Raw genomic sequence first — 24,868 nt, 5'->3', positions numbered from 1 at the left:
GTTCTGTAATCAATTATCCAAAGCAAGAAGGCAGTATAAAAAAAATATTACTGATTTTATTTGCTGAAAACGAATTATATGCGAAGCTTTATATTTTTACATTAAAATAACATTAGAATAAAATTTAAATGTAAGATCGATTTCAAAGCATAAAAGCAGTGTAAGTCAAACTATTCTATGAAAAAATAATAAAAAGGAGTAAATTTCATTTTACTGCTTTAAGAATTTAATTTCATTTCATTTATTTGCAGTCAATGGAATAAATCCTTACAGACTAAATATATTAAATAGTTCTTAAATTAAATGTAGAGCTAAAAGTATGAAACTTATATACATATATGGACCTGAGAACTTAAAATGCAGAGTTTAAAATAATTAAAAATTTAAACCTTGGTAGTGAAAAATCCAAGGAAACCGTTAAACTCACGTATAGCACGGGTAATAGGAGCATTACAGGCATAATTAGTTCTAAGATTATCACCATAAAAGGGATAGAAATTTCGGAGAAAACGTTGAGGAACATTAAATCGAAACCGCTCCAGCAAGGACGGGCAGTCAATGAATCCATTAAAAATGTTATAAGCGAAACTTAAGCAGATAGTAGATCTACGATCCAACAAGGTCTTAAGTTTTAATAGCAAGAGACGAGAATAATAAGGAGGCATAGGTTCAGAGAAGTTTAAAGGTCGAAGAGCATATTTAAGAAAGATCTTCTGTATACGCTCTATTCTATTTACAGCTGTATGCTGGCTTGGCCTCCAAATAAAAACTGCATATTCCAAACGCGACCTAACAAAGGCCGTGAATAATAACTTGATCGTATACGGATCTGAGAATTGTATAGTATTACGTCTAACGAAACCAAGCATAGAATATGATTTAGCAGTTATATAGTTTACGTGATTGTTAAACGAGAACTTACTATCAAAGATAATACCAAGATCTTTAATCTCATTAACACACTGAAGCTCACAATTTGAAATTCTGTAAACCGTATGTAGTGTACTAGTTGTTTTCGCATAAGTTATGTGGAAACATTTAGCGGGGTTCAAGGAAAGATGAGATTCCTCGCACCAGCGATAGAGTTTGTTAATGTCATTTTGTAATTTTGAGGCATCACCTGTCTCCTTAATTGCTGAGAATAGCTTCAGGTCATCAGCGTAAAGCAAACAGTTAGCAAACGAGAAGCAACTACTAATGTCGTTGATAAAAAGAATAAAAAATAACGGTCCCAATATACTACCCTGGGGTACACCAGAAGTGGGAACAAAAGGGCTGGAGGATACACCATCAATATTAATAACACATTGCCTGTTAAATAAATAAGAGGCAATCCATAGCAGAAACGAGGCCTTCCAAAGCCAAGAGAAGCTAATTTTCCTAGTAAAACTCTATGAGAAACTCTATCAAAAGCTTTAGAGAAATCTGTGTAAATGCAATCCACTTGAAACCCAGCAGAAAATGACTGTATACAATATTCACTAAAGACAGCAAGATTAGAAACAGTTGACCTGCCAGCGACAAATCCATGTTTATAGGGAGAAATGAGAGATTTAACAGCAAACCTTAGCTTTGCATTGACGGCATGCTTAAAAATCTTGGAAATAGTAGACAGCTTGGATATGGGCCTGTAGTTGCGGACATCGTTCTTGTTACCACTTTTAAAGACTGGGGTAATGGAAGTTATTTTTCAATCATTAATGAACGTCCCAGAAGACAAGGATTTATTGAAGATCAGTCTTAAAGGACATATTAAAGCTGGACAGATCGATAGGAGGATTTTAATTTATTAATGGCTTTACTAATATCCTCAGAAGAGAGACATAGCGATCCAAAGTTAAAAGCACAGTCCTGACTCTTCGGAAATTCAAATATTTGAATATTATTATCTTCTGGGTCAAAATTCGATTTGAAAAACTCCGCAAATAAATTGGCTGTTTCAGTTGGAGAATTCGCAGAATTGTCATCGAGAAAAGCACCTGTTGGGACACTGGCGCAGCATTTTTTTGACTTTATGTAATTCCAGAAGGATTTCGGATTCGATTTAATGCTCGACTCAATGTTAGTAAAAAACAAATGATTCTTCGTGTTTTTGAATTTTTTAAAGAATTTTTTGCTAAGATTCTTCAATTTCTTTAAGTCCCTTGAATACCATGGCAATTTATAGGGTCTTTTTCTTTTAATCGGAATCCAATCCAAGCAGTGGTTGTATAAAATAGTTTTGAAAGTGTGGAAGCTATTAGCGGTATCAAGTCCCTCAAATAGCTCCTCCCAGTTTATTTGAAATAAGCAATCATTAAAACCGGAGAAATTAAATGAATTAAAATTGAAAGAAACACTGCTTTCAAAATTCTCCGAAGCAAAACAATAAAAATTAACTGTAGTAATCAGAGTCAAATTATGCCTGTCACTAGGCGTAATAGGGTTCATGCACTCCCTTACTTCACAATTAATATTATCACTTATAAATACAAGATCTAAAAGTCTGTTTAGAGAATTAACATTATTGTTGATTTGAAATAAATTTAGACGCAATAAATTATCAATGAGGTACAATTCATAATTTCCAGAAAGATTAGAAGGCGTAAGGCCGTTATTAGATATACTTGGTGACCAATTGACATCACATAGGTTAAAATCACATAGCTTACAGAGATGGTTATCACTTAAATCACTTCAAACTAAATAAACAATATTGTCTGTGTGAGCCTTGTATAACTCAAGTGCGCTCGAAGGTGGTACATATGATGCCATAACATACACAGAGAACCTTGCGAGGTGGTGACAGTTAAGCAAACGCAGATCTGGTCCAGCAAAGAATCATTAATTTTTAGTTGCACTAAAAACCACGAAGTTCACGTTTGACGGCAATTAAAACACCACCGCCTCGATTGAGGCCAGTTTTTTCTGCATCACGATCCTTGCGAAATACATTAAAAAGGTTGGAGTCAAAAAACTCAGAATCAAAAAATTGTTCATTAAGCCATGTTTCCACGAATACGAAGATGTCATAATCTAACTGCGCACTAAACTTGTACACTAGGTCAGCTTTGGTCCTCATGCCAGACAGATTTTGATAATAAATTTTCAGTCCACTGATATTTTTAATAGGGAGGAAGTCACGCCTTACTACCTCCGTAGCGGCTTCCGATGAGCCCTTCGAAAAATCTGAAAAGGCTTTACCCCGACGTTCACCGGCCAAAGATCTGGAACACCCAACTTGAAACTCACTCGAGTCAGAGTAAAAAAATTGTTGTGAAACTGTGAGCAGATTTTTTCTAACATGAAATATTTTCCTCGGCACCCAAAAAACGCCTTCGCTTTGAGTTATCATCAAAACGGAAGTGATTCTTAGCGCCGCAAAAAATATAATTCTTAATTTTGCATGCTCTCATTAACATATATACTTTTATGGCAATTTCTTGTTAGCAATGCATTTGACAAATTTCTGAAAGTCAATCTGCCCCTTTGCTTTGAACAGATGAATTCCATGTCAGAAAAATGTGCTCACAGAAGAATTTTGATGGGAAAAATGACAAAATCTTAAGGGAAATTTCTGTAAGATTTGTAAAAAATTTGCTGTCTAAGTTTCTCCAGAAATAGGTAATATCTGTTTCATCATTAACTGACATTTCGCTTCTTAGAATTAATAATTCTTTTTGAATTTCAAATAAATATTAGGTTATGTCACAAGCTAACGGACTTTCAAATATGTCAATCAAAGGCTTAATTTTTCGAAAGTCTTGAAATCTGTCTTCAAAGCTGAAAAAGAGGGTCTCCAATAACTTCGTGTTCATTGTTTACTTTTAAAATATCGATACTGTTAATTAAGGTGTAGGTTTGGGGAAAACTTGAATAATCCTCAGCTTTGATTTCAGAAAGTAGTAAAAATAAAATAGTTTGAAAATGAATAACTTCTCTGAATAATGTTGGTAAAGTTTTTTCCTTTCCTTGTAATTTCAAATTGAGCTCATTTAAATAATTACATAATTCAGAAAGAAAAGCCAAATTAAAAATAAATTTGCTATCTTCTAAGGCCTGCATTAATTCTTTTGTTTCATCCAATTTCTCCACTATTAAAAACTGTAGCACTTCATTCCTCAGAGTAAATAATCTTTTCAGACATTCACCCCGGCTTAACCATCGTACTTCGGTGAACATTTAAGGTCGTTGTATTCAGCCTTTGAAGTTTTTAAAAACTCCTTAAATTTTCGATGGGTAAGTGAATGATGAGCGGCTACCGTGGTGTGATGGTAGCGTGCTCCGCCTACCACACCGTATGCCCTGGGTTCACACCCCGGGCAAAGCAACATCAAAATTTTAGAAATAAGGTTTTTCAATTAGAAGAAAATTTTTCTAAGCGGGGTCGCCCCTCGGCAGTGTTTGGCAAGCGCTCTGGGTGTATTTCTGCCATGAAAAGCTCTCAGTGAAAACTGATCTACCTTGCAGATGCCGTTCGGAGTCGGCATAAAACATGTAGGTCCCATCCGACCAATTTGTAGGGAAAAGCAAGAGGAGCACGACGCTAATTGGAAGAGAGCTCGGCCTTAGATCTCTTCGGAGGTTATCGCGCCTTACATTTTTTTTTTTTTTAAGTGAATGATGACCACACTTATTTTATTAATTATTTGCTCTGCAGTTTTCATATAGGAAAGCATGCGCAAAAATTTGGAAGCAAGAGACAGTTGGTGTATAATACAATGGAAAGAGTTAACATTAATACCATGCTTTTCCAACTGTCCTACGAAACCTTCTATTTTACCAGTCATGACGTTTGCCCCATTCGTGCATACTCCGGCAAACTTACTTTGATCCACTTCAGAAAGAAATTTTTGGTGGATAGTTTCAAATATTAACCCTCCTGTTACATTTCCATGAAAACTTCCTAACGAAAGCTTTGATTCGAAAGTTTCATAGTTGGAGTCTACGCATCGAACACAAATGACCATTTTACATAATCGCTTATGTCAGTGCTTTCATCCAAGCATATGGAAAAAAATTTGTAGTCATTAATCTTTTCTTTAATAGATTTTTCAAGCGATGTGCCTATTTCATCTATATTTCTTGTCACAGTTCTGGCTGAGAGAGGAACTTTTTCAAAAAAAGCGTATAGGGAGCTATGGAGTTTTTCTAAAATTTGTAGAACAATTTCTTTAATAAAAACGCCTTCTGAAAAAGGTCTTCCCTTCGTAAGTATGCTTGTGCTTATAAAGCTTGACAGATCCCTATTTAACATGGTTTCCGCATTTCTGCAATTTTCATTATCATTTTGGGAAACCCATTCCTTATACTTTCGCAAAAGCATATTTTTCCCCCCTAAAAAATATTGTCTCTTTCCAGACCCTCAAATTTATCAAAATCTTTATGAAAAGAGTTATAATGTCTCTTGATATTATATCCCCGGTTCCAAATAGAAGCGTGACATAAGAGACATTGCATTTTCCCAAAGGGATCTGAAATCATGAAAAAATGTTTATCAGTCATTTTAGGTCGCGCATAAATATTATCATACAATTTTTGCGCTAAAGAGATTATGTTGTTACTTCCTTTCTGTCGGTTAAGCAACTCATAGTACAGGTTTACAAGTATGATATGTATGAGAAGGCAATAATTCCTTTCTCTTTCTAACACACTGCAGTTTGACACTTCGGTCAGTGTCAAATTAGCGTGGAACCCAGTGGAACATGCGTGGAACATGAGTTTGACACTGAACGAAGTGTCAAAATTACCCGGGTTGCTGCCGTATAAGCGACGCAGGGAAACAAAAAAAGGAGCGGAATATCAGATATGGGTTGCTGTGATGGTAAATTTTTTTGAACGAATTTAGTATGAAAATGTAGTGCCCTATATGGGTCCTACAGAAAATTATACAAAAGTCTTGAATTGGGGTATCTGAGGACGCGTAGTTATTCCAGCATTAAGAAAACCAACACAGGTGCTAAGTTTTTCTACCCGTTCAAAAGTTCTGCGCGAAAAACAGTTTGAAACCGTGGTCGACTGCAATAACTCGTCCAAAAATGTGGAAAGAGAAATGAAAAGACGCGTTTTGTCCCGTTATCAATAGTCCAAAGAGAAAAAGTATTCGAATTATTGGAAGCGAGGCAAAAATGCGTCTATTAATACCTCCCCCGACGGTTTTGGTCGTGTTTTAGCAATCGTCCCCGGTAATAAAGTATCACAATTTGTTAATTAAAATTGTCCAAAATATATGGATATTAAAGAGAGATGTAATTAAGCGTTCGTTTGAAAGTAAATAAGTATATTTCTTTGTAATATAACCATAAAAATTTTAAGCAATTTCGATAGCAGCTACTAAACTTTTTTTGGTCCTAAGAAGTACAACAGTGCCAAATAGCATCCACAAAAAACACTAACAAGAACAAACATTTTATCAGGTGAGCGTGGCTGTGTATGTGCGTGCTGCTACATATCCTACTTGTAGACCTGTACTATGAAGCAACTGACGCGAAAATTTTGTTCTTAGCACCACTGTAGCGAAGTTACCATGACGGAACGATACAAGGTGGCAGCATGGTGACATACATACAAACATAAATAAAAATTCCATGTATTTTGTTTTTGTAAATTCAATGGACAAATGTCAAAATCGTACTGCGTAGGAAGTTGATTTATCAAATCAAATACAAAAAGGTTATAATCAGCTGACCCATGCTTCCACCTTGTATCGTTCCACCATGGAAGTTAAGGCTCCATTACTGATACTTAGCATAGACTTGACTTTACTTGAGAACTGTCACTTACAGTTCTGTTAAATGAACATTGCATGTTACTGATTACTCAAAACTTAGCAACACTTGACTTAGAAGTCTGTTGAATTTTGATTTTCTATGTAAGTTCTAAGTGACGTTTATATTTTGAGATGCCATTTGTTCGTTTCCATTTCATTTTGACATTTTGTCATACAAATTGACATTTATTGATTATGATGCCAGATTGTATGCGCTAAGTGGGGTATAATCGTGGCTAAGTTGCCAAGTTTACGCCAAGTCAAGTCAAGTCTATGCTAAGTATCAGTAATGGAGCCTTTACTCTCGCATTCACCAATACAGCCTCACAAAAAAAATTCCGACCTATAGTTTAAGCGGGAGTCATTGGTGCCGTATGTTCGTATCCCTAACGTAATCAGCTGTTTATCGTTACGACGGTAAACCAAAAACCAATTGGTTGGCTGCGATACGGTTACGACCTTAGCGGCACCAATAATCGATTGCATTGATTCCCATAAGGTTGGTCGAATCAGCTGTTATAAGGTTACCGATACGGTTACCGATAAACCACCAATGTCTGCAGCTTTAGGTCGGCAGACAAGCTACCAACAACACAACTCATATGCAGTGTTGTCACTGTTGTTGTTGTTGTTGTTGTAGCGATAAGGTTGCTCCCCGAAGGCTTTGGGGAGTGTTATCGATGTGATGGTCCTTTGCCGGATACAGATCCGGTACGCTCCGGTAACACAGCATTATTAAAGCGCTAGCCCGACCATCTTGGGAACGATTTATGTGGCCACGTTAAACCTTCAGGCCATCCCTCCCTCCCCATCCCCAAGTTCCTTGAGGAGCTTGGGGTCGCCAGAGCCTCGTCTGCTAGTGAAACAGGATTCGCCGCGGATAGGTGAGGTTGACAATTGGGTTTGGAGAAGCTATATATTGCGCTGGCAACCTGAAGGGTTGCTCTACACAGCCCCTTGAATCTGGTATTTTAGTCGCCTCTTACGACAGGCATACCTACCGCGGGTATATTCTGACCCCCTAACCCGCTGGGGGGGCAGTGTTGTCACTCTACCACTATAGTGGTAGATCTACCACTATTTGGGCTAAAATCCGGATCTACCACTCCTACCACTTTTTTTTTTTTTTTTAAAAAATTTATTATTTTATTTGCCTGAATTTGACTATGTTCTTTAAGTTGCTCACAACGACCTAAAATAACGTTTTTAAGTATGTTGAAAATTAAATGTAAAGCACACTCTGTATAAGTTTTTCAAATTTTCACCAAAGAAATGTGTGATTTTTATAACACTTACGTACCTTCGAAAGAACTTATAAAATTTTATGTAAAATTTAACTTTATTGGTGGGAAATTCGTGCCAAAAACTCTGTAATAATCTGATTTTTCGACTGCTGAGTGGAATATCGCCGTATCTCTGCCGCCGTTCGAAAACGCCCTATCCCAGAAAATTTGGAATAACGCCCTATTTCAGAACTTGTTTCAAAAACGCTCTATCTCAGCTTAAATTTAATAAATTTGTGACATAAGCTGGGACGTTTATGAAAAACATTTTGGGCGTTCTTCAATCGAGTTCTGAGATAGGTCGTTTTCAAAAGAAAAACTGAAATATGGTGTTTTTAAAAAACATTCTCAGATAGGGCGTTCTCGAACTGGCAGCCAAGATACGAGCGATATTCCACTCAGCCGTCGATTGCAGTATCCGATGGATGCCTTCGATGTCACGGATATAAGTTGTAAGATTTAAAAAATAAATTGTTTTAATGCAAAAGTCTATATCATTACATTCGGGCTATTGGTATTCGTTGGATACCGTTGAAGTAATTTGATATTTTAAGGTTTTTTAGTAGTATTATTATATGTTTGAACTATGTGTTATGAAAAATAGAATATTTGGAGACTGTAAATTAACTTTAGTCGTATCCACACATGGTTTGTTAAAGTTCTTGGTCGGTAGTTCGCATTTGATTATCAATTTCAGCTGTTAAGGTTTTTGTAGTAAACAAATTTTCAAACTTTTAACACTAGTTCTTTGATACTTATTCAAACAGTGTAGTAGAAAAAAAAAACGCCTAAAAACTACCGACTACTAACCTCAGAATTAAAAACTAGGTGAGAGTCCCACTATTATTTAATTATATTTTTTTATTTGATAAGGTCTAAAGCCTATACAGTATACACATACTCTTCATACAGATGTTTATATGTATTTTGTTAATGCACTTGAAGTTGTTATGTTCGTTTTAATCGTTGAATAATAATAATTTGAAAAAAAATTGGTTTAAATGTTTTTGAAAATTCTACCACTATTTTTAGGAGATCTACCACCATTTTTTTTGAAAATCTACCACTAAATACATTTTAGAAGTGACAACACTGCTCATATGGTAAATTTCTCTGCAATTTTCACATTGCATCAAAGTTTGGGCGCGATCCACTCTATGGCCACAAAAACAATGCATAATATTACAATTAATAAACTATGATAAACATAGAAAAACTAAGAGAGTCAATGTCTCTATAACAATTTTAAATTGTAATTTTAATTGTTAAGCGACACTTGACAAAAGCACAAACGTATAAGACATGAAGGCAGTTCGCGTCTAAATTCGAGTCCGAGAATAATTGAGTACCAGAATCACATGGTAATAGCCCTCTATAAAGCATTTAATAGATTATATTCATTGGTTTTTTTGACGGCCACCGTGGTGTGATGCTAGCGTGCTCCGCCAACCACACCGTATGCCCTGGGTTCGCACCCCGGTCAAAGCAACATCAAAATTTTCGAAATAAGGTTTTTAAATTAGAAGACAATTTTTCTAAGCGGGGTCGCTAAGCGCTCCGGGTGTATTTCTGCCATGGAAAGCTCTCAGTGAATACCCATCTGCCTTGCAGATGCCGTTCGGAGTCGTCTTAAAACATGTAGGTCCCGTCCGGACAAATTGGAGGGAAAATCAAGAGGAGCACGACGCAAATTGGAAGAGAAGCTCGGCCTTAGATCTCTTCGGAGGTTATCGCGCCTTACATTTATTTATTTATTTATTTTATTAATTGGTTTTTGTTTTGTATCAAACTCACACTTTATATTTATCTGACTTCACTTTTCCATTTTAGTGCCTTGTGTCGCTCTAATTAATTTGGAAATTTACATTAAGTAATTAATTTATGAAAATTGCAGATGGCAACTCTATTTAAATGTACCGAAATACTTTACGCTGATTCTGCTAAGTAACTAAACAAAAGATTAAATTTTTGTATGTAGGGCAACTGCCACGCCCATTTTCAATGGATTAATCGGCTTTAAAAAAATCGCCAGAACAAGCATTCATTTAGACTTAATGACCTACCAAAATCAGCAAATAAAATTGATTTGATTAATTTATATTGCCTGTATTATTATACATCGGATCGATTAAACTTTATCACAAAACCAAAAGAATTCGTTTGCAACAAAAGAGACACTCTAATATTCACACGTAAAATTACACGCAAATATGCACATATGTACGTAAGTGGCACGTGTGCATTTTGTGAGTTCGTTCGTCGCATTGTGGGCGAAGTTAATTGCCATCAGCAGCCAGCCAACGGAGAAATAGTTTCTGGTTGCAATTTCCTTGCCAAATACGAAATGGTTGTGTCGAACATTGTTTTTATCTTGTTAAACTTTTCTAAAATTTTTTTTTTTTTTTGCTATAATTAATCAGCAAGTAAGACGAAGTTCGTAAAACAATAAAACGTATTTTCAGCAGAAACGATGTCATGTCTTTTTCTTTGTGTTAACCTTGATCGTGAGAAGGAAAGACTCGTCGACATTTTCAGTGTTCTTACGCTTTATACATAGGTTGAATCAGGTTAGGTTTCTTACAAAGCAACACTTTCTAAATTGAACACACTACTAAGAATACATCCTATATTGTTAGGTGAAATTTATAGAAATAAGAAGCGCTGGTCTAATCAAATTTACAAAAAAATATTAATATTGTTGAAGGTGGTACAAAGTATTCCGAATTTTTTTTAATTAGTAAATTTTCTTTTATTTAAAGCTACACTGAAAAAAAAAACTGATAGAATGAACCGAACTGCGTGTCAGGTCTACCGATATTTCTGTTAATTCGCATCTATCGCAAATAGTTGTTGAACAATCTTTGTACAAATCGTGGATTTTGAATATACCGTCAGTCAAATGAACAACTAAAAATTTCATATTTCGTAAGAAATAGCTAGCTAACTTAAAAATCAGTACTGTCATCCTACGAATGCCACAAAATTCGTTAAGGTAACATTTCCGTCATCATTAGCAAAACAGCTATGGCTGCTGATGTGACAGAGATTTCCGTGGCACCATGGTCATAATAACAAAGTAGTAAGAACGTGGGCGTAAGTTTCTCTTTAAAATTAGCTGATAAATATGAATTTGCATAATATTTACAGTTCTTGGCTGTTAAAATGAACAATTAAATACGTTCTTTAATAAGATTGATTGGGAAGCTGTAATTTTCACAGAATATTGTTAGCTCGAGACCAATAATTTATCTTTTTTTTTTGTTTTAATAGCTACGCAAATTTATTAAATAAAAAAAAATGTAAGGCGCGATAACCTCCGAAGAGATCTAAGGCCGAGCTTCTCTTCCAATTTGCGTCGTGCTCCTCTTGATTTTTCCCTACAAATTGGCCGGACGGGACCTACATGTTTTATACCGACTCCGAACGGCATCTGCAAGGCAGATGAGTTTTCACTGAGAGCTTTTCATGGCAGAAATACAATCGGAGCGCTTGCCAGACACTGCTGAGGGGCGACCCCGCTCAGAAAAATTTTCTTCTAATTGAAAAATCTTATTTCTAAAATTTTGATGTTGCTTTGCCCGGGAGTTGAACCCAGGGCATACGGTGTGATAGGCGGAGCACGCTACCATCACACCTCGGGGGCCGCAAATTTATTATCTTGATAAAAAACTTGGTTGAATTAACCATAATACGATCAATTGTACCGAATGTCTGTTAACCCAAAAACGACGAACCGAAGTTGTTGATTTTACTAACGTCATCTCCTTCGTTGTGTAAATATTAAATTTTTCATTTCAAATTTTTTAAACTCACCTGATGATGTTGACTGCGAGTGACGCATCGTTGTGGCCATTGCAATGGAATTAATTTCCGATTCCGGCGACCACATTTCGTTCTGTTGCGTTGTACTATTTTTATGTTTTATAGTCTTTTTGAACACTTTGTTTTATCGATTTTGTTTTAATTCTTTGTAGAATGCATTTGTATGTCTCATTTACTTAAAAGAACTACAATTTTATTTGATTATCTTTACTATTTAACGTCTATGAATACGAATAGTTTATGTCCTCGAAAATGTGGATAAAATTTCCTTAGATTAATAAGACATGTTAATTTTAAATCCTTTAAAAGCTGCAAATGAAGTGCTGCGCTTTTGACAAATGACGGACTAAAATTAGTTAAAGGAGTGAATTAGTTCACAGCCATTATGAATTGATTTAATATGCCGACACAATCGAATTCCTTAAATGATTTCTTTTAATAATATTCGTTATATTTATTTTTAGTTCATTCTGTCGAAATTTTATAGCACCGCGATATTTTATTCACTCCACATACATACATATTCTTCCGTTTATTGGGGTCGTTCTTAAAAAACCGACTCTGGCTAAGTTTTATTTTCAGAAAAAAATGTATGTACTTGCGACCCCTGTTAGAAAAACTTGTTTCGTCAAAACTTACACTTACGGAATTCAGGGTAAGGTGCCAATTTTTTTTTTAATTGAAAATTTTTTTTAAATTTTCTGACATATTATAAAAGTATAAAATATTGGTATCAATTTTCGTTATTCTTTCCTCCTTTTCAGTAGCTAATATAAAGGAGTAACTCAGAACCACTTTTTTATATTCATTACAGAAAATCTACTCTGAACAGCTATATTTAATTATTCTAAATTTTAAGATTTTTAGTCTATTTGCAATAATTTGAATTTGTTAAATTTTACAAAAAATTTTCTCATCTTCTCTGAAACTTTGGATTTAAAAGCTACCCAGAGAAACTTACTCAAATTTTTAAATTAATTTTTGAAAAAGTTCAAAGTTACTGGCTAATACCCAGCGCGTTGCTGCGGCAGACATAAAAATTTCATACATAAGTCTCTATCTAATAACTCCAATTTATTTATTTATAACTATAAAATTTGTCTGCCCTATTAATATAAAATTTGTTCATAAAAAATGGTTTTATCGGACGGATAAAACTTATCTTGACACTGTCATTTCTCCCATTTTTCTCCACTTTTTGCTCCCGTTTTTTTCCATTTCTATTCTTTCTTTCTTTTCCTTACAGCATTCTTATGCCTTTCGATTGCCCTCCACCTACCACTTTGATTCTATCCTCTTCTTCTTCTCCACTTCATCCTTCCCCTTCCCTTCCTTTACCACTTCAATCTCTGTGCATCTTCCTTTCATATAGCCTCTTCGTCTCTTTGTCCCGTTCCGCTCGCTTTACTTTTCTATCTTTCCTTCCTCTCCTTTTAAATCTCCTTATCGGACAACGAACACGATTTTTTTTAAAAAGGACGAAAACAAAAGGTCCAAAATATCAGCTAAGCCAAAAACTAATTATATACCAAGTTTCAAGGAATTTAGAATAGATTTTTTGGAATATTGCACCTCTCAGAAGAAGTGTCCCAAATATTAACTTAGGCAAAAAGCTATCTATAAGGGCGGCCGCCGTGGTGTGATGGGAGCGTGCCCCGGCCACCACACCGAAGATCCTGGGTTCACCCCCCGGGCAAAACAAAATCAAAATTTTAGAAACAAGTTTTTTCAATTAGAAGAAAATTTTTCTAACGGGGTCGCTCCTCGGCAGTGTTTGGCAAGCACTCCGATTGTACTTCTGCCATGAAAAGCTCTCAGTGAAAACTCATCTGTCTTTATCATGCCGTTCGGAGTCGACATAAAGCAAGTAGGTCACGTCCCGCCAATTTGTAAGAAAAATTTAAAAGGAGCACGACGCAAATTAGAACAGAAGCTCGGCCTAAAGTCTATTCGGAGGTTATCGCGCTTTACATTTTTTTTAAACGCTATCGATACATTAAGTTTCTAAATAATCTAATATATATCTAAGTAAAAAATTTCAAACAAATCGTATCATAAATAATAATTATTAGAATAGGTCAGATCGTAGAACATTCGAATAATCAGTTAATCAAGGAGGTACCCCTGTACCTGTTTCAAGCAAATTGCATCATAAACAAGATATTTCAAAAGATGGAAAACGCAACTTTTGAATATACATAAATCATTTTCAAACCTCCTTGAACACACACAAGAAATTTTCTTCAAAATCGATCTAGTCGTTCAGGAGGAGTAGAGTGACATACACAAACACACAAGAAATATCTATAAAAAATGTTCAATTTAGCAAAAATTTTTGTCTGCTTCTCAGGAACTCTTATTAAACTATTGAAAACCCACTTAAGCAACTTTTTAAAAATGTTTTATAATTTGTTCTCGACTTTTTTCTCCTTTCACTTATGACTTTTAACTATAACGAAAACCAAGTGAAGGTTTCTAAGTTCGGGTGTAAACGAATTTTATATACTCAGCGTGAGCTTCAATTGCACATTTCATTTCAGATAAATTACTTTTCTACATAACACGTGGCACCGCCCGTTTAAAAAAAAATATCTCCCCATTTCCTCTTACAATAAAACTTGATATTTCACTTATCATTGATTCAAAACTATTTTTTGCTAAGCTATAGCTTATTATTCTAGTCTAGGACCCTTTTAAACTTGTTTTATATATAAGTTGCCGTGGTCTTTAACCGATCCCGTCCATTTTTATACTCAGCTGAGAAGAGCTCACAGAGTATATTAACTTTGTTCGCATTACGGTAATCCGTAATGGCATAAACTAATCGAGATAGATAAAGACTTCTATATATCAAAATGATCTGGGCGAAAAAAGAAATTCATTTAGCCATGTCCGTCCGTCCGTTCATTCGTAAACAAGATAACTTGAGTAAATTTTGAGGTATCTTGATGAAATTTGGTATGTAGGTTCCTGGGCGTTCGTCTCAGATGGCTATTTAAAATGAACGAAATCGGATTACAACCACGCCCACTTTTTCGATATCGAAAATTTCGAAAAACTGAAAAAGTGCGATAATTCATTACCGAAAACGGATGTAGCGTTGAAACTTGGTAGGTGCGTTGACTTTATGACGAAAAATAGAAAATTAGTAAAATTTTGGACAATGCGCGTGGCACCGCCCACTTTTAAAAGAAGGTAATTTAAAAGTTTTGCAAGCTGTAATTTCGCAGTCTTTGAAGATATCATGGTGAAATTTGGCAGGCACGTTTATCCTATTATTATATGTGTGTGCTAAATAAAAATTAGCAAAATGGGGTGACGAAGACTCCCACTTTTAAAAAAAATTTTTTTTAAGTCAAATTTTAACAAAAAATTTAATATCTTTACAGAATATCAGTAAATTATGTAAACATTCAAATCCAGTAATGATATGGTGCAACAAAATACAAAAATAAAAGAAAATTTCAAAATGGGCGTGGCTCCGCCCTTTTTCATTTATTTCGTCTAGAATACTTTTAAGCCAATAGGTCGAACAAAAATTTACCAATCCTTGTGAAATTTGGTAGGTGCATAGATTCTATGACGATAACTGTTTTCTGTGAAAATGGGAAAAATCGGTTGAAGCCACGCCCAGTTTTTATACACAGTCGACCGTCTGTCCGTCCGCTGGCCGTTAACACGATAACTTGAGCAAAAATCGATATATCTTTACTAAACTTAGTTCACGTACTTATCTGAACTCACTTTATATTGGTATAAAAAATGGCCGAAATCCGACAATGACCACGCTCACTTTTCGATATCGAAAATTACGAAGAATGAAAAAATGCCATAATGTGGTACCAAATATGAAAAAAGAGATGAACATGGTAATTGGATTGGTTTATTGACGCAAAATATAACTTTAGAAAAAACTTTGTAAAGTGAGTGTGACACCTACCATATTAACTAGAAGAAAATGAAAAAGTTATAGAGATCGAAATCCAAAGCCCTTGGAATCTTGGTAGGAATACTGTTCGTGGTAGGATATATGTATATAAATAAATTAGCGGTACCCGACAGAAGATGTTCTGGGTCACCCTGGTCGACATTTTGGTCAATATCTCGAAAACGCCTTCACATATACAACCAAGGGCCACTTCCTTTTAAAACCCTCATTAATACCTTTAATTTGATACCCATATCGTAAAAACACATTCTAGAGTAACCCATGGTCCACCCTTATGGCGATATCTCGAAAAGGCGTCCACCTATAGAACTAAGGCCCACTACGTTTTAAATAATCATTAGCACCTTTCATTTGATACCCATATCGTACAAACGCATTCTAGAGTCACCCCTGGTCCACCTTTATGGCGATATCCCGAAATGGCGTCCACCTATAGAACTATGGCCCACTCCCTTTTAAAATACTCATTTGATACCCATATCGAACAAACGCATTCTAGAGTCACCCCTGGTCCACCTTTATGGTGATATCACGAAATGGCGTCCACCGATAGAACTATGGCCCACTCCCTTTTAAAATTTTCTTTAATACCTTCCATTTGATACACATGTCACACAAACACATTTCAGGTTTACCCTAGGTTCATTTCCCTACATTGTGATTTTCCCTTATTTTGTCTCCGAAGCTCTCAGCTGAGTGTGTAATGTTCTGTACACCCGAACTTAGCCTTCCTTACTTGTTACTAGATATATTTTCTACTATAGGAAAAATTTGTGTACCCAATTTTATTACGATCCGTTAATTTTTCTTCGAGTTATGGCTCCCGAAACATAGAAAATTGCTTAGTCATAAAAGGGGCGGTGGCACACCCATTTTTTTAAATTTGAAGTTTTTCCTATTTATTGTTATAAATTCACTTGGGAAATGAAATACCATTGATATAAAGCCCTTTTTGCAAAGATATAGCTTATTTTATTCGTCCACGCCCCTTTTAAACATCTTTTTTATAAAAGCGGGCGTGGCCCTTAACCGATTTCGTTAATTTTTCTTCAGAGCATTCCTTATAGTAAAGGCAACCTCTCTGCCGAATTTTGTTACGATAGGTTTAACGATTTTTGATTTATGATTAATAATATTTGTAAAATTGATTTTATCACAAGTGGGCGGCGCCAAGCCCATTTTAAATTTTTTTTTTTTAATTTTTATCAAGATTCTCAATATCAGTCCAAATATCAAATTTCAACATTCTATGTGTTTTCCAAAATGTTATATATATAAAAAGGGTGAGTGGTTATCATCCGATTTCGCACATTTTCAAGACCAATCTATTCTGGGTCCAGATAAGCTAGTGTACCAAATTTGGTGAAGATATCTCAATATTTACTCAAGTTATCGTGTTAACGGACAGGCGGACGGACATGGCTCAATCAAAATTTTTTTCGACACAGATGATTTTGATATATGGAAGTCTATATCTATCTCGATTCCTTTATACCCGTACAACCAACCGTTATCCAAGCAAAGTTAATATACTCTGTGTGCAAAGCACGCTGAGTATAAAAAAAGAATGTTACCTGTGCGCACCCGTACCCGTATTTTCGTGTGGTGCGGATATGTTTGGGTGTAATTGGTTGGTTTTTAATAAAACAATGTACTTATTAGTAACTCTAGAAACATCTTTTAAGTCGACCATATAGACCTGGTGTGCTTGTAGGAATGTAGTATTGCTGACTATGTCGAAAGCGTCTGGTTGATTTGCCCATATGATGTTTGTATAAGATGTTATCAAATTATCTCCAGTCAATGTCTTACTAGCAAGATATTGATTTCAGAACTATATAACTTCATTAAATATATGCCAATTGAAGGCTACGATCGTAATAAATTTTTAGTTGCCCCAACTATAACCTAACCTCTAACATCTGAACGAAGTCAGCTCTAGCCTTAAATTTTGAACTCATAAAATGCTTTTTCTTTTGCTAAAAACAGACCTTCGTTGATATGTCCAAATAGTTAGTTCACCCTTCTGTAGATTATTCTCATAAAGTTATTTATTAACGGTCTTAATTAATCAAATTAGATTTTCAGAGCGGCATCTAGCCCAATTGGCCAGTGTCAGTTTAAAAGCAGGAATTATATTAACGAATTTTTAAGCGCCAATGTTGAGTAAGCCAAAAAATAGATAGGATAACTGCAAGTAATTCTAGTTAAACGACACTGCGCGTTTACTATTACATATGCACATCAGATTTAATTATGTATACATACATATATAATACTTTGTCACATAGAAAATATCATCTAATTTAGTAAACAGCGAAATACGAACAGGGATGTGACAGGACGTGACAAATACAACCTGCACAAACCCGAATATCAGCACTCATCCGCCCACAATCATACACAATTTCCGACAAATAGCCAGTTAGTAATTTTAAATGGAACATCGACACCACGCAGCAGACTTGCAGACTCGACATTGTGTTTACTCATAAATAACGCGTAAAAACAAAGTAATTGAACACAAAAGTTAAATTAATTATAAGTAAACCGACAAACAAACAAACAGTCATTATTATATAGAAAGTCGTGGGAGTGAAGACGCTGAAGCTAAAATGAAAGACTAACTAAGAGAGAAGCAATAAAATAAACACTCAAATATTACATATTTATTAATCTTGGCGTTAACTGTAAAATGGAAATTTGTCATCATGACGCTTTATTTTGTGGAAGTAGCCACAAGTGGCACCCATAATTTGGAAATAGTAAAAGACTTTGTTTATTTGGGATCCAGCATTAAAACGAACAATAATATCAGCCCTAAAATTCAGCGAGGAATCACTATTGCCAATAAATGCTACTTTGGACTAGGTAGGCAACTGAAAAGTAAAATTCTTACTCAGCAAACGAAAATCATGCTTTACAGGACCATGGCAACATCAGAAGAAGCGGCTCTGGGAGTGTTCGAGAGAAAAGTTCTTTTTAAAGATTTACGGACCTCTACGCATTGGCGACGGCAAGTACTGAAGAAGATTTAATGATGAGCTGTCCGAGCTTTACGCAGACATCAACATAGTCAAGCGAATTACAAACGCAGCGGCAACGCTACTGCTATGCCATGTTATGCGAATGAAAAATAGCGCTGCGGCTCAGAAAGTATTTTTATGGGAGCCCGTCTACGAAAACAGAGAAAGAGGGCGGTCCCACTTCGCTGGAAGGACCAGGTGGAAATCGATTTAAAATCCCTTGGTGTGACCAATTGGTTCCACTTAGCTCGGCGAAAAGCGACTGGCGCGCAATTTAAACGGTTAAGCGCCAATCATTTAATTAAGCCACAAGCGGGTCGTGTGCCTGAATTGATTTTAAGTTTTTACGATTTAAAATAAACTGGCTTAATCTTTTGGCGAATGTCACACAATGATGATACCCGCCGCAGGTATGCCTGTCGGTAGAGGCGACTAAAATACTCAATTGATCCAAGGGGTTGTGTAGCGCAACCTTTTTAAGAGGTTGCCAGCGCAGGCGATACCCTGGCGTTCTTCATTGATCTAGGGGGTTGGAGGCCTGGACGGCCTAGAAGGTTTCATGCGCTCATACTAAATCGTTCCCGAGATGGTCGGGCTAGCATTTTAATGGTGCTCTTTATCGGAAAGTACCGGATCTACATATGTATATCCGGCAAAGGAACATCAACATCGATAACACTTCCCAAAACGTTAGGGGATTGCCCTTATTTCTACAACAACAACAACAACATCCATCAGTGGAAATTTCGAAATCCATCAATATGTATCGTGTTCCAGTATTGACAGCATTACCTCATTGTATGACATTCGCCTTTATTAGCTGCAATAAGGCACTTTGAGAGCATCTACCTCCGCAGTTTCCAACACCAACAAGAAAAACACATATGTATTCGCCAAATTGCTTGAAAAGGGTAAACTGATAAGCAGCTACGATCCATTAAACTTAAATGACCAAAGTTGATGTAACGGTACCTCAGCACGTCCCCAAATGGAAATTTAAGATGATACAGAGTTGAGTGACTAGACTTTACTCAGGTATGTTCTTCTTAATATCACATTATGGTCTTCCGAATTAAAAATGTTCCCTCCGTCGTTATGTGGTGTTTATTTGTTATCAGATGATGAGCTGAGTGGTTGTTCTAAATGGCTTGCAAGGGTCGAGCTAGTTATCGCCCTCAGTGTGCACAGCATAGTGAAATATATTTGCGCAACTATGAAGGAAGGCAGTCAGATTCGACCACATCACGTCGCGCCATATCTATGTACTGTGTAAATGTACGATATTTATTGGCGCATAAGCAGGTGGAAGGCCAATATACTAGATAAAGCTTATCGGGATTTTTGTGGTACAATAAAGGTTTAGATTTGTATATATCCTACAAAGATTGAGTTTTGTGTACATCATGCCACAGATTGATCTCCTTATAAAGGAAACAGCCACTATGTTGTCAAGCTGTGATAGTCGAAACTCTGAAAAAATCTACTTACGGTACGGGCATATTATGGGCTCAATGTCTACGATACAAATTATAGGATTCTGTTTCCCACTAGGAACGGTTGGAACTCACTCTGCAATTCGACATTTAGGTTTTTACTTCGGATCAAAAACGTCCAGCAGAGTAGTAGCCTGTTTTAATCTGCGATTTATTTCTGCTCGAATAGTCAGATGGCTCTCCAGGATCTTGGGTAAGTAGTGTAATATCGCGTTTTGTAGGCCATTGTGAAGAGTAGCATATGTACATCTTAACAATGACTCATCAAAGACTTAACAAAGTTAATAATAGGTGGGCGAAATAACAGTCGATGTATATTGGGACAACTTTTCGTAATAAACGAAAAATCACACTGAAGATGGCACAATGATGAAAGCGATTAGTCTCTAAACAAATATTTACAAGGCAAGACTTAAAATGGCTACCAATGTACACCAATTATGCAGCCTGTCTGGAAATCAACAAAATAAAACGAGCTTTATCATTGCCCTGCAGAGTATCTAGCACTCTGTAGCTTTCTTACGAAAAATTATGAGCTTTAGGTTAAAAAAAAAATATTTTGAGACTTGTTGCGTTTGGAATCTAGTAGCTGCTATCTTAGAAGTAAAGATAGAATAGGTGGAATTAGAAGGTAGACGTAGACAGTTAAAGATTTAATTATTATAACAAAAAAAAGGAGTAACTATAGTGTTTATTATTATAACAAAACAAAAAAAATTTAAATAAATAATTTGAAAATTAGAAATTATTTAAGAATTTTTTTTGGAAAGGGAGTTAAAAATTTAAATAAAATATTTAATTTTATATAAAAAATAAGTAAATTTAATAATTTATATAAATTTGTTAAAATATAAATACTTCAAATGAATAAAATAAGAATAATAGAAATTGTTAAATATTTTCTAATTTTCAAATTATTCATTTAAATTTTTTTTTGTTATAATAATTAACACTATAACAGTCATCTGAATGTGTGATTTAATGTTACCTAAAACTGGTCGAGGGATTTAAAAAAAATGCTTTCAAGTTGTATTATCACATGGACTTTCATTTTCGCCTAATAGAGATTAATTCTGTCGCATGTTGTAATCATTTCACCAAAGGAGAACAAAAATCCAATTTATGGCGAATCTCTCGTTTTCTACTTATTCAGATTGCCTACCAAAACATTCACTGCGCCTCAATGCACACTACCATACTAATCGTGAAATTATTTATTTACGTTACTCTCATTGTAATAATGCTACTGCTGCTCAACTGAAATGAACACTGTCACTGTAATTCCACATGCTTATGCGCCAATAAATATGCTACATTTACATGTGTGTGATCGAATCTGACTGGGTGGTCGTGTTAACTGGTCGTTGGTAGCGTTGTTTAACATTTTAGTGCCTACTCGAGAGTGGTTCGTACGTCGTTCCCATGACCTCGGTGTTATGTTGTCTATTCATCTTAACTTCACCAAGTTATACATATATGTATGAGGATGACTCTGTTGTTGCATTCAAGCACAGTTTCTCTACAAAATGCATTTGTATGAATGTGCGGCGAATGTTTGTAGCCCACAATGCATCGGCTATATATTTTTAAAGTGGCTGCAATACAATGGCTTATTATGAGTCAAGTGCAGAGTGGCAGTAAAGGCGCCTTACAGATTTTTTGATATTTGCACATTTTTTCTACGTAGGCGGATGTTGGCAGTTGACTATTGACTCTTTAGCCATTATGTGGGTTTCTTAATTCTTAGCCGCCAAAAGTGTTTTTTGACTTTTGGCAGCCCTATAACTGGACAAGGTGTGTGCGGAGTAGCAAACATCTTTAAGGATTTATTCTGTCTACATCGAATTTTATTAAGTAAAATTTTAATTTATGAAAAAGAGTTACATGCGGAGCAGCATAGGGACCAACCTGTGTTGAAATGCTTGAATATATATTTTTAGTTGTTGGTGTTGTAGTTGTAGGAATAAGGACACTACCCGAAGGTTTTGGGGAGTGTTATCCATGTTGGTGGTCCTTTGCCGGATGCAGACCCATTCGTTCCGGTAACAAGCACCATCTCGGGAACGATTTGGTATGACCACATGAAACTGTGTAGGCCATAACGCAACCCCCCCTTGATCTATGAGGAAATTGCGTCCGCCAGGGTCTCGGTTGCTAAAGAAGCAGATTCACCATGGGTAGGTGAGGTTGACAATCGGGTTGGAGAAGCTATAACTTGCGCTAGCAACCCATTGAAAGGGTTACGCTACACAACCCCTTGAATGACATTTCTGCAGTCATTATGTCCCGAAACTCAGAAGAAATACACATAAAGCTCAAACAGGTTACGACATATGCACATAACAGTGACTAGACTAGCGCGGACTTCACTTGGCAGCAGAAGACTTTTTCGACTCAAAAAAGAAAATAACTATTAAAATGGGTCCCTGCGGCAAACCTGTGATTGGTCCCGGATTGAGTATATTGTCTAAGCTTTGTGAAAAGATACGTTCGAGATAATTTCAGGATCATTTTCTAGATAAACTCAAGACTGTTTCGGGATCACTTCGGAACTATTTCAATTATGCTTTGCACACAGAGTGTATTTACTTTGATAACATGATGGTTGATCGGAATGGAATAAATGAATATAGGTTTCCATATATCAAAATGCTCAGTATGAAAAAAGGAATGATTTAGCCATGTCCATCCGTTCGTCTGTTTGGGCACACCATAATTTGAGTAAATATTGAGATATCTTATTGACATTTGGTATATGGGTTTCTTCATACTAATCTCCCTTCGCCATTTAAAATGAGCGAAATCGGATGATAACCACGACCTCTTTTTATATACAGAACAAAAAATAACAAAACACAAAAAACCTTATTATTTATTAAATTATGCACCTAGAATTTTGAAATTTTATATTTTATTTTATTTATAAGAATTTGAGAATTTTTTTTAAATGGGTGTGGCACCTCCCATTTGTGATAAAATCAACTTTAAAAAGTGTTAAATCTATCATAACCAAATTCGGAGGAGTGGTTACCTTTGGTAAAAGGGATGCTTCGGAAAAAAATGAACGAAATCGGTTTGGGACCACGCACACTTTTATATACAAGATTTTCAAAAGGGTTGTGGATGTATAAAATAAGGTATATCTCTGCCAAAAAGAGCTTAATATCAATGGATAATATTAAAATTTTTGAAAATGGGCATGGCACTGCCACTTTTTTGACTCAGCAATTTTGTATCTTTCGGTAGCCATAACTCGAAGAAAGATTAACATATCGTAGTAAAATTAGGAACACATATTTCCTTTATAGCAGGAAATATTTCTAGTAAAAATGGACGGGATTGGACCACGCCCACTTTTATATATAAGATGCCCACTTTTATATAGGATTAGAAAAGTAATTTATCTGAAATGAACTGTGCAATTGAAACTCATGCTGAATATTTAATGTTCGGTTACACCCGAACTTAGACAACCCTACTTGTTTTAAGATAAATTTAAGACTCTTTAGTGATCAATGGAGCTCGTTGTTATTATTCAGCTGTCATTCCGGAATTTTATACATATAGTCCCAGGACTATTTCTATATCAATTCTGAGTTGTATTGGTAATAGTTGCGGGATCATATCGTGACTGCTTTAAGATCAATTCCACCATCCTTCAAAGTCATTGCGAAACAGTTTGCGGAGGTGAATTTTGAACTGATTGGTATTTGAATATAATTTCGTGACTGCTTCGGGATGGCTTCGAAGCAAGTTCAACACTATTTCGGGATAATTTTGATATTTTATTTGGGATAGTTTCGTGATAGTTTTCGGTATCATTTAGGGCATGATAATACAGATGAAAATATTTGCGATGCCAAATAAATGCGCAGAGATATCGCATTGTCTTTATTGTCGGTGTGGAAGAGTTTTCTTTTGGTGCTTAAAACAAATTCAGCAGTTGTAATGCACTTTTGCTACCAGTTTTTGTTTCTCTGCAAGTATTTTTAAACCACTCCTGGCACATACAATACCAACAATTGCATTGTAACTAAAAATTATTTATATTAGCAAAACTTGCTAATTTCTCGACAGCTTTCTTGAATCGAACAAAAGTCTTAACTTACTTGTTTTTATAGTTTTTCTCAACCTTCACCGCTCACCGTAAAAACTTTTCAATTTATAGCAGCAAAAGTTAATTTCAATTCAATAGCACGTAGTCTTTGGTTGGGTTTATTACAAAACTTTAGTAGCAACTACAATGCCACGAACTTTACTCGGAGGTGCTCATAAGGACTTAAATACAAATTGGCTGTTGTTGTTGTATGTAAGTAGACGTGCGAGTGAATGTACAAATATCGGCAACTTGGCAATGCCCACCCAAAATCGTAACTAAGTTACATAGTTTTCAACCTACAATTATTGTCGCTTAAGTATGGCAAATTTCCGGAATCCACAACTAAGAAAGGCAATTTCCACTTAATTGCCTAAAATATGTTAAATTCTTATTTCTAGGTTTGCATAGGTGGATGTCTTTCTGAAACTTGGTCAATACAAAAGGTTTT

General features: G+C 35.6%; 1 protein-coding gene across 8 annotated transcripts in view; it reads right to left on the bottom strand.

The window, feature by feature from the left end:
• The window catches only part of LOC137241336 (apoptosis-resistant E3 ubiquitin protein ligase 1), a 236,233-nt gene that overhangs the window by 109,908 nt on the left and 101,457 nt on the right, over positions 1–24,868 (bottom strand). The window contains exon 1 of one of the 8 annotated variants that reach the window (XM_067768834.1): positions 11,845–12,061. The exons of 6 other annotated variants lie outside the window; for them this stretch is intronic. In XM_067768834.1, the coding sequence (XP_067624935.1) occupies positions 11,845–11,920 (76 nt within the window). In that variant the 5' untranslated portion in view covers positions 11,921–12,061. Of the gene's footprint in view, positions 1–11,844; positions 12,062–24,868 lie in introns of those variants that run through there. One more of the 8 variants, XM_067768835.1, reaches the window with a different exon arrangement.

Source organism: Eurosta solidaginis, chromosome 2 (genome assembly GCF_040869045.1).
Source record: "Eurosta solidaginis isolate ZX-2024a chromosome 2, ASM4086904v1, whole genome shotgun sequence".
Lineage (NCBI taxonomy): Eukaryota > Metazoa > Arthropoda > Insecta > Diptera > Tephritidae > Eurosta > Eurosta solidaginis.
Note: the sequence above shows the minus strand (reverse complement) of the source record. Positions and strands in the feature narration are given on the sequence as shown.